The sequence below is a fragment of the Leptonotus elevatus genome, chromosome 13, assembly GCF_054856555.1.
Source record: "Leptonotus elevatus isolate MCC_2025b chromosome 13, RoL_Lele_1.0, whole genome shotgun sequence".
NCBI lineage: Eukaryota > Metazoa > Chordata > Actinopteri > Syngnathiformes > Syngnathidae > Leptonotus > Leptonotus elevatus.
This window is the reverse complement of record NC_141251.1, coordinates 7193754-7204991: the sequence shown is the minus strand read 5'-3', so window position 1 is coordinate 7204991 and position 11238 is coordinate 7193754. Positions and strand designations below refer to the sequence as shown.

The 11238-nt window shown below is 39.1% G+C and overlaps 2 protein-coding genes across 2 annotated transcripts; one reads left to right on the top strand and one right to left on the bottom strand.

Moving 5' to 3' along the window:
• The first annotated feature begins 362 nt into the window (after positions 1–362).
• On the top strand, positions 363–2540 carry chchd1 (coiled-coil-helix-coiled-coil-helix domain containing 1). Its single transcript, XM_086092515.1, has 3 exons — positions 363–529; positions 961–1079; positions 2116–2540. Exons 1-3 carry the CDS (start codon positions 391–393, stop codon positions 2215–2217), a joined length of 360 nt encoding a protein of 119 aa, XP_085948641.1. The 5' UTR covers positions 363–390; the 3' UTR covers positions 2218–2540.
• Positions 2471–11225, bottom strand: ddx51 (DEAD (Asp-Glu-Ala-Asp) box polypeptide 51). The gene is made up of 16 exons (XM_086092511.1): positions 11060–11225; positions 10107–10405; positions 9842–9972; positions 8821–8971; positions 8581–8726; positions 7835–7906; positions 7592–7698; positions 7398–7506; positions 7173–7321; positions 5632–5812; positions 5421–5536; positions 5201–5317; positions 4010–4111; positions 3829–3892; positions 2866–3000; positions 2471–2603 (listed from the first exon to the last, which is right to left on the bottom strand). Exons 1-16 carry the CDS (start codon positions 11080–11082, stop codon positions 2580–2582), a joined length of 1926 nt encoding a protein of 641 aa, XP_085948637.1. The 5' UTR covers positions 11083–11225; the 3' UTR covers positions 2471–2579.
• Between the last annotated feature and the right edge of the window lie 13 nt (positions 11226–11238).

The window sequence follows — 11238 nt, the reverse complement described above, 5'->3', positions numbered from 1 at the left end:
ATTAAATTAAAAAGTGGACGATATGTGCTGCTTTGAAGACCACCCTTTTCCCTTTATCACTCAGTTCCTTAGACCCCAATACTGTATTAGATTTGGCAGAGGAATTTTTTTTTGTTGAATTACAGTTATAATTATTTAATTAAAAAAATTATAAAAGTTTCCTCCTGTAAACATCATTAGGCATATAATCTAAGCCTTAGATTATATGCCTAATGATGCATATCATTCTAAGGCAAATTGTAGAATGTCTTTCTTGGGAGGAGTAATATGACGGCCTCGCGGCTTCAAAAGTCTTGACCAAGCGGCTATCCAGTAATATATACAGATCAGTGGGGCACTGAGACTGGGCCGAAAAAAGAAGAAGAATACGACGAAGAAGAAGAAATAGAAATGGCGGCACAGGGTGGAATATTGTTTCAGGAAAAGGTCAACCGATTGGTTAGCAAACAAAATGGAAAACCTGTACTCAAACCCAACAAACCTCTTGTCCTGAAAGATTCAGTGACGAGTCGCAAACTCAACAAAGGAGGTAAAAACTAAGAACGGTTGCTAGTTTTGTGGTAATATGCAGATTTTCTGTTGCTACAAACCTCAACAAACCCCAACCTGGTAAACTGGTACTGGTAAACGTCTTAAAAATGTGATCCCTCTATAATACGGTGGGCAGATCCTAGATTGTTTTTGTGTGTAAAAAAAAGAAGAAAAAGTGTTATTCCGAACATCCGGGCAATTCCGATATTTCCGCAATGTAATGCTTCATTTCCCACGGCGTATTTTCTTGTATTGCTTTTGTGAATAGCATACAAAACACTGGCAGAAACGTTATAGTAGTTCATTTGAAATGATTGCGTTAACCAGAACAACAAACATCAGCCATTTTTGATACATTTGTAAATGAGACCAAAAAAAAAATATTTTTTTGGATTGATTGATTGTTTTCTTTTAAATTTTTTTTTACAGAGGCCACCTGTGTTACGGAGTTGTCAGTCATGATGGCCTGTTGGAAGCAAAACAACTTTGTGGAGAGTCTGTGCTCCAACGAGATGGGTGGTTTCTACTCGTGTATTGAAAAGGCTCAGGTACATTTACACAAAGCCGTCCACACTCACGCATTGTAAAGAATAAAAGTGCAAATATCTCTGGCATTTTATTCCCTGAACTATTTTCTTATTTTATTGATTACGTATCAAAATAAGAACACGTGAATTAATTCCAAAAATATTTCTGTTTCGTTCCGTTTCGGGTGGATGGAAACCCCACTTGTGATACAGTATTCTTTTAAGTTTGGATCGCTGCCGCTCAAGGATCCATAAAATGACATGTGGTGTGCCCCAGGGCGCGATTTTAGGCACATTGCTTTTTAATCTTTTCATGTTCCCTCTTGGTGTGGTGTCAAATTTCTCAGCTTCTATCAATTCTAAGAGTCAGGACTTATACTCACGGCAAGGCATCCTTTCGGTCTGCCAGAGGAATTCCGGGCCGCAGAGAACGCTCAAGTTTTTAAGCGCAGGCTCAAGACCTATGTTTTTCATCGTAATTTTAAATCTTTTAGTTGATATTAACTCAGTCAAACCCTAAAACGTATAAATGCCTTTTTTTAATACTTTGTCCATTACTCACAAAAACGTATTTATGTTTGTTTTTTTTGTTTTTTTTACGCTATAGCATACAGAAGGCTTTGATGCAGCCTCTGACCTGAAAAGGTCGCTTAAAGCAATGGTTGTTATTACAAAAAACGACCAGCAGGTGGCAGCAGAGTATAAGACATCAACCAGGTTGCAACAAGCTCTTTTTTTCAGTGTTTTCAACAGATTTGTGAATAATAATTCAACTTAGCTATATTCTAATGCTAAATGCGGCAAAACAGAAACAAATATACTTTTTTTTTTCCTGATGAAATTAGAGACTTTTACCTTTCTTTCTACCTTCCATGTTTTTATAGCAATACAACACCATATTCTGTGGGCTTTGCAAAATCCAGTAAAACAGCCGGGAGGGATTTTCAGTGAAAATTGGAGCGAATGAGTTAATGTCCCTTTACTTTAATATTTTTTGTCGTTCCACATGACTGATGTAAAAAGCATTGCCAGCAAATGTTTTTTTCCCCCCTTGCAGGCTTCTAGGAAGAATAGAGGAGAGAGTCTTCAAGGACGTCTTACACCAAAACAAACCACCGTCCTGTTGAAGAGATATCCCACTCCACGCTTCGAGATTTAGGAACATGATTGTGTTTTGTTTTCAAATTGAAATGTACAAGATCAAAATAAGCCAGCAGTAAAATTTTAATTTTATGTAAATATTTTGTGTTACGCGGCAATATTTTTCCCCCCGCGTTTTCCTTGTGCACCACGATATTGAATTTCACCAGAATGAAAGAAAGGTCTTTCACTTCAAATCTGAACAGTCTTCATCGCATGTATTTACAATATGAGAATGTGAATAAAATATGAGAATAGGCAAAGCCCAAAAATACTTAACAGACAAATTGTATTGTACTTTTATAGTATAGCATTATAACAATAAAATACACGTTATCCATTCATGAAGTGATCATCTGACAGCTCATAAAACAGGCGAAATCATCTCTGGTTAGCGTTTTCATCCTGCAAAAATAGAAGGCGGCATACTGGTGAGCAAGCAAGCAGCGGCCCAAAGACAGTTATTCTTCATTCTAATGAGTATTTATTTATAATATTTCATTTTAAGACAACATATTTATTTTTCTGTTTGAGTTTAAAAAAAAAAGCCTAAGAATTAAATGTTCAACAAAATAAAATTCAGTTTTTTCATAATCCGTTGTGTTACGTTCTACTTTTGAGGAATAGTTAACACATTAGGTCGGCTATGAACATTCAGGAACACTACCTTAATGGCAGCAGCAAGCTCCTGCAGCGTTTCTTCATATCGGCTTTCCATACTCTTCAGGTTTGCGGGTTTAATGATCTGCTTTTGGATACCCAGACTCCCTGCTTCAGTCACCATCTGAAGGAAGTTCTTTTCCTGAGGGCACAACACAAACTTTTGTTGCAGACAGTTGTTTGGACAATTTCCTACCTGAGCAATTAAAAAAAATTAGAATAATTAATCGCATGACCACTAGTTAACTCACGATTAATCACAAATTTCATATCTGTTCTAATTGTACAATAAAAAAAATTCTAGGTTATCATACTCTTGTTAACAAAAGTGGGGGAAAAAAAGTTAAACTAACAGAAATAGTTCAAATAAATTTTTGATGTTTATAGCCGTCAATGGCAGTGAATGAATATTAAAAAAAAAAGGAAAGAAAATATAACAAATTTGGGGTGTCAGGCGATTAAAGTTTTTAATGGTGACTAATCTCATGACTTCACTAGTTAACTCGCGATTAATCACAAATTTCATATCTGTTCTAAATGTACAATATTAATTTTTTAGGTTTTCATACTCTTGTTAACAAAAGTGGGGGGAAAAAAGTTAAATAGAAATGGTTAAAATACATTTTTGACGTTTATACCCGTCAACGGCAGTGAATGAATGGGGGGAAAAAAGGGAAAGAAAATGTAAAAAATTTGGAGCGTCAGGCGATTAAAGTTTTTAATTGTAATTAATCTCATGACTTCACTAGTTAACTCGCGATTAATCACAAATTTGATATCTGTTCTAAATGTACAATATTTATTTTTTTAGGTTTTCATATTCTTGTTAACAAAAGTGGGGGAAAAAATGTTGAACTAATAGAAATAATTGAAATTAATTTTTGACGTGTATGGCCGTCATTGGCAGTAAATGAGTTAATATCCCTCACTTTATGCGCGTAATACATGTATTAATGAAGATGTGTCAGACCTGTACTTCAAGCAGAAATGTGAAGGCCAGGCCACTTTTCCCAGCTCTTGCAGTTCTTCCAATTCTGAAACAAGCGCCCGGAAAATGTTTAAACCGACATCTATCCGAATGAAACTAAATCTAACGTTTATATTTAGAAACTTCCAGTATCTTTTGAATGAGATTTTACACGAGAGCTCACCTGTGAATGTATGTCCGGATGTACTGTGGCGCGTCGTAGTTCACGACACATTTGACCCCGGAGATGTCGATGCCTCTGGCAGCTGCATCGGTGCTGATCAACCTTCAAATGCCAATGGAAGAGTTCCAAATTAGAATGTGTAGATGTACCTCACGTGTTGGCCAATGAGCTTATACGGTAAGTGAATACTTATTTTTACTGTTGCACCAATACCGATACTCGTATGATGGAGATAAAGCGCTATATAAGTCACTATTCAGGTCAAAACGAGTTGTTTTGTTTCAATTGTTAATTGAAGAATTGTAGTAGAGAAAAAAAACCTTTGATATTAAGTATTCATTTGCCGTCATCTTATTTGCTCCCAAAAACGAATAAATATGTTCGATTTTAAATATGACCATGGTCCCAAAAACGCATTTATACGTTTTTTAATTAGTTTTTTTTTTTTAATGCTAGAGCATACAGAACGCTTTGATGCAGCTTCTGAGCTTAAGAGGTCGCTTAAAGCAATGGTAGTTATTACAAAAAAAAGGGCCAGCAGGTGGCAGCAGAGTATAAGAGATCAACCAGGGCCATGTTACAACAAGCTCTTTTTTGCCAGTGTTTTCAACGGGTTTGTGAATAATGATGAATCTTAACTATATTGTAATGCTAATTGCTGCAAAACGGATACAAATATACTTTTTTTCCTGATGAAAGAAGAGACTCTAATCTTTCTTTTAGTAGGTTCCATGTTTTTATAGCAATAGAACAATGTTCTGTGGGCCTTGCAAAATCAGTCAAAATCCAGCATAACAGCCGGGAGCGAAGGGGGTTGCTTCAGTGAAAATGGCCGGGAGTGAATGAGTTAATATCCTGTTAATCGCAATTAAATTATTTTCCATAATCCTTGTAACTATTATACAAGCTGGAATCACATGGATAGAGCAATATTTGGCCATTGAGAACCCAAACTCTCGGGTTTTAGAAGAGTTTAATCGCTTATTGTCACCTATACCAGGTAGGAAAAAAATAATAAAAAAGTGATTGGTTTCACTCCGCATTAGCCCAATATATTAGGAATGTAACAATACATCGAAAATCGATATATCTATTCAAACTGCTTGGTTATCAAAAGTAATTTTGTAAAAAATTAATTAATAAATCGAAAAGTGAACAGAATCGGGCTCGTTACGCTCCCAGCGTCCTTACAAGTGGATCTTTCCCTGTTCAAATTCCTTCAGCTTCTTCTTTCTTTCTTTGGGAGACAGTCGGGAGGAGAACTCCGCTACTTGAACGCCACCAAAGAGCTGTATCAGCAGGTAAAGTCTGAGCAAAAACAAAAGGAAACATGCTTTTTAGACACTTCCAATGGTATTGACACTTAAAAACTGGCACCCATGCGTAAAATAGCGTTTTTTCCTTTTCTCACCTGTGAGCCGTCATTCTGGAGTTAACAAAACAAAGAACGGGTCTGAGCTTCATCCGCAGGATGAAGTGGAGGATCATGAGAGGTTTTTTGCCGAGCGTACAAGGTACATAAAACTCCTACGAAACATCCAAGCAGTCATTTATGAATCAATGACATAACGATATAAGAATCCATCCCCCCCCCCCCCCTCCTCTATTTACACAAAACTAACCGTCAGACTTTGTGGGAAGTCAAACTGCTCAGTTGGTTGAGGATAGTTGTGGCAAGCGGTCGTGTTGGCAGAGCTAAAAAGTCTTGGCTGGTGGAGGCCCAGCTGCTGCAATTTCTCTGGATTTTGGGTAAGTGTGGCGGAGAAAAGCAGCTTCTGAAGTGGCTTTTGAGGAGGAGACAGGCTGTAATGAAGAAAGCCAGTCAAATTGTCATCAATGACAAGTTTGCGAACGAACCCGGCAGAACGTCACGTTCGCAAGCCGAGCCCTCGGCAATTTAATTAGCCATGAAGTGTATATTATACAGTATATCGTATACCGTCATTGACTACTGCACACGGCGAACGGAGAACGCGAAACAGGAAACGGAAATGCGGAGCAGCCTTCCAAATTAAAAGCATGGATTTCAAAGCAAGATATCATTTAACAGCTTGAGGAATTCTTAACTCGTTCACTGCCATTGACGGCTATAGACGTCAAAAATTCATTTGAACTATTTCTATTAGCTTAACATTTTTTCCCACTTTTGTTAGCAAAAGTATGCAGACCTAGATTTTTTTTTGTATTAGAACAGATATAAAATTTGTGATTAATCGTGAGTTAACTAGTGAAGTCATGCGATTATTTACGTTTAAAAATTGTAATCGCTCAACGCCCCTAATTTTTAATAAATTTGTTGTTCTTACATTTTTTTTTAACAATTAAAAAAATAATAATCGCGAGTTAACTAGTGAAGCCATGCGATTAATTATGTTTAAAAATTGTAATGGCCCGACGCACCTAATTTTTTCAACAAAAAAAACATTATTAAAAATTTTGTTGTTTTTTAAAGAAAAGATTATTAAAAATTAGGGGCATCAGGCAATTATTATTTTTTATTGTAATTAATCGCATGACTTCTAATAAAAATAGTCAAAATGATTTTTTGACGTCTATAGCTGTCAATGGCATTGAATGAGGTCATTTCAAGCAATTTTAAAGAAATTTGCTATAATTGGGGTACATAGGGTTTTCCCTAGGTGTGATTGAGGTGAGTGTGAAAGGTTGCTCGTCTCTGTGTGCCCTGTGATTGGCTGGCAACCAGTTCAGGGTGTACCCCGCCCACTGCCCGAAGCCAGCTGGGATAGGCTCCAGCACCCCTGAGACCCTAGTGAGGAATAAGCGGTTAAGAAAATGGATGAATGGATGGATGGGGTATATAGGTCTTAAAAAAAAAAAAGGTACTGAAGATTTCAGTATTGGTATCGGTCTCAAAAATCCCTACTCAAGATTGGTGAATAATTTGTTTACAAAAATACACACATAATGACTAATAGAATTGATTTTTGAAAATGTTTTAAATTGGACAAATTCTGATGTGAGGGATCTGCCCAAGGGCAGCGATATTCAGGGCGAGAGTGTGTATTTTTCTCTCTCCAATTGAGATGCTTAGATTGCAGGCCACTTATGGTGAAAACATTTTCAAACACACACGAAAACCTGTGATTCATGTAGACTTTTATCTCCACTATAATAACCGCAATAACGCCTTTTATGAACTCGCCTTGCTGCCGTGACATGCAAGGGCGCTTTTTGCCCGAAGATGGACATCTTCTCCGGTTTCTGGTCCCTCGTTCCATGCACTGCCTTTTCGAGCTCACTGAGCCAAGACTGACGCATGCTGTCAATCATCTTGTCCGCCTCGTCAATAATCTGCAACAAGTGGTAAAATTATAAGAATGCAAATAAATCACAGCGAACGGCTTGAAAATAACAAAGTGTTACTCACAAGAAACCTAAGGTGATCCAAACAGAAGCCGGAATTCTTGTTGATGTGATCAACGAGTCGACCCGGAGTGGCCACGACGATGTCCGCTAAACAGCATCTCGTCCCGCCTCTAGATTCATCCAAGAAATAAAATGTCTTCACCAAAAATGTCTTCATCGCATTTAGCGAGCTCTTTGTTTGACTTTGGCCGTCACCTGTGTTGCGAAAGTGAAGCCTGCTCGGCTGCAAATGTCTTCTGGCCTGCCAGCATGACCACCCTCAGGGTGGTTCCCTCGGCATATGATGTGAAAACATTGCAAACCTGGACCGGACAAAAGCAACAGTCGCGTCCAGTATTTGAATTTTTTTAGGATTATTCCTGCTTTGAATGTGCGCAATTGACCCCCCCTTCCCCAACCCATATTCCCAAACAGTGGAATGTTGTTAATGAAGAAGACCTGCTGAGCGAGCTCTTTGGTCGGCAACACAGCCAAGGCGCGGACTTCGCACACAACCCTCTTCATCAGCACCTGATGGATAAAAAGAACATCATCAGTTTCCCGGAAGCTTAAGTCAAATGGATGCCGATGGGTGCTTGACATTCCGACTGGGGTGCAATCGGGATCAGGCATTCTCAAACTGTGGTTTAAAGATGAAATGGCACTTTTTCCACACCATCATGCTGCCGGATGCACTTTACAGAGAGTTACATCGCAATCACATTCATATAACAATAGGACAAATACGTCAGAAAACGAATGAATGGACAACCCGGACCGTGTATCGGGCCTAGGCAAAATTCTGAACAGAATTGACAATGACCCCTAAATTCCAATTCAATTCTTGAATTTGAATTGAGGTGGTACGGAGCCCCTCTGGTGCCAGGGTATGGCAAAAAAATAATAAAAATCTGTGCCCACAGTTTAGCACGTCAATAAGAAACGAAGTACAACACTCGCATATATAGATACAAGTTTGATTTATTATTATTATTATTTTTTTAATGATAGCCGCTTGTCTTGGCCAGGACTGCCTGTGAGACGAGTTATTGTAACTCAATGGGACTCTTCCTGGTTAAATAAAGGTTATATTAAATGAAAATGAAATAGCGACATCTAGTGGTCCACCATTATAAACTGTCACTAGACAATAGTGTTTTTTTTTTTGCACATGTTGCAAGTAATTTTGCTTGTGAGCAGCTTACTTGTATCACGGGGATGACAAAAGCCAGAGTCTTGCCACTGCCGGTTGGAGCAGAAACGCAAACGTCTCTGGGCGTATAACCAGCTTGTCCAATCAGTAGTCCATTCTGTGCGCCCTCCAAAATGGCTGGGATGACCTCTGCTTGCACTGTGGGGGGGAAAAAGGTCACTTTAGCAACTTCCGCGAGTCAAGTACTTACACATGTGCCACCAGTCCAAACAAACCATTCATTTAGAGTCACCTGGAAAGAAGTGCTGAATTCCGTGATCGTGTAGTTTATTCAGCAGCAACACACTAAGTCCTCTGATGCCGGAGCAAGGCACCAGTTTACTTTTCATGTCTCGGGGTATGACATCGGGCCGAGCCAGCCACTGAGGTAGAACTCTCTGAACCTGTGAAATCAATAACGCAATATTGGATCAGAGAGTGAAAAGTGTGCACGCTCGCAGGATGGAAAACCCTCAACGATTTCCGTTTTGTAGCAATTAGCATTAAAATATAGCTAAGTTTCATCATTATTCACAAATCGGTTTAAAACACTAGGGGGGAAAGAGCATTTTTTGCAACATGGCCCTGGTTGATCTCTTTTGCTATGCTGCCACCTGCGGGCCGTTTGTGTAGTAACTACCATTGCTTTAAGCGTTCTCTTCAGTTCAGAGGCTTCATCAAAGCCTTCTTTATGCTCTAGCATAAAAAAACAAAACACGCAGAAATACGTTTTTGGGACCATGGCAATATTTAAAATAGAATGTTTTATACGTTTTTTGGGAGCAAATGAGTTCATATGAATTACAATTTGGAACATTAACACCTAAGTGTCCGTTTATACGGGGAAGCTTGTGGGGTGAAAATGCCAAAATATTCTATTAGAAGTGCTTTTCATTTCGATGATAGCATCACGTTTTAGGGGCGTAAAAAAAAAGCGAAAAAATTTGAAACCACTCTCCGCCGCCGCGTTCGGCATACAACGGGCCCGAAACTCTAAACTTTGCTCAGATCTGCTCACATCGTGTACGCATTTACGTCACGTACACGTACCAGTACAGTGCATACCGCACGGTCTAGTCAATTGTGCAATTTCTACTCGTAGAAGTAACTCAACTACTTCATTTGTCCAAATGTCCTTTTATTTGCAACGAGCCATTTTGGCTTTCACGGCGCCGATCATTAACGTAGAATAGCGGCGCCACTTTTGCCTCTTCTGTTCAGATCGTCATCATATAAAGTACGATTCTTGAGTGAGCATCAACAATTCACTGTACCTTGTGGACTGGTTTGTCTTCAAATCCTCCCAGAACTGTAAAACCAGTTGGAACAGAAGACATCCTTGGGGTTTCTTTTGCGTTCTCTTCTGACTTTTCATCCTCTCCATCTCGACCAGTGACATTAGGCTCTGAAAGTACATCAACGACAGCGCTTGAAACGGAATAAAACACATGCAGAATTGTGTTACTATTCAAAAGACTTTTCGGTGTATGAAAAGCAAGCACACACCCGACCGGTTATTCTTTTGCTTCTCATTCTCACCTTCCTTTCTTTTTGTCTCTTTATCCTCAACAGGCTCTGAATGGATCTTATCCGAAACATTCGCGATGACAGTCTTTGATTTCCTCTTTTTGCATCTTTGGCTTTCTTGGCTGCTGTCATTGTCGGCCTTTCTTTTCTTCTTAACATCAAGATGACCTGCCTGCGTTTCAGAACACGTTATCTTGATCTCTGTTAAATCTTGCTTCTGCTTCTCTTTTGCCTTCTGATGCAGTTTCGCAAGCAACGCCAAGGATCGCGACTGCTTTGAAATACTTTCATCTTCATCGTCTCCAAGATACCTTCATGAAACAGAAAAATAGTGTCAATAGCAGAGGTGGGCAGAGTCTATCGGTCTGTCGCTGACGGACCCACGTTTTTCTCACAAATGACGAGAAACTGAAAAAATAAATAAAGGGCGGACTGATAAATGACGGACGTGGGTTTTTGTTCGTCGGTGTAATCATTGTTCACTAGTAACAGTAACAGTAAGAGCTAACAGTAGAAGAAGAGTGTCTTTCGAGTGAAGGCAGGACAATCTCGAGGGGGAAAAAAATAAGGTCGCATTTTGTTTCCCTACTTGTGTAAAATAAACACATAATAGAGGATCAGATAACGGCTCGTTTCCGTTTTTACATTTCCAATTTTAAACGAGAAACGGGGTAGAGACGGCTCGTTCCTTTTTGGCCGCTGCTGCTTCAGTGGCGTAGAAGAAGAACATTTAACAGTAGAAGAGTGTTTTTCGAGTGAAGGCAAAAACAAGCTCAAGGGAAACAAACTAAGGTTACATTTTGTTTTACGACTTGTGTAAAACAAACACATAATGGATGGCAGCTCTGAATTGAACTCGGGAATGTTTCACATGGCAAATTTACATTAATTGCATCCATGTGTCACGAAGGGGGTCCTGAAGTCTGCTCAAACGACAATTTAGATAATAGGACAATCATTCCTACCTGTTTACCCCAAACAAGGACATTCCAGCAAGATGCTTCTTGTTCTTCTTCTGCTTCTTGTTCTTCTGCTGCTGATTTTTCTTCTGTCCGTGTTGTGAACACGTGGATAGCTGCTAGGCACTGATCTGTATATATTACTGGATAGCCGATTGGCCAAGACTTTTGAAGCCGCGAGGCCG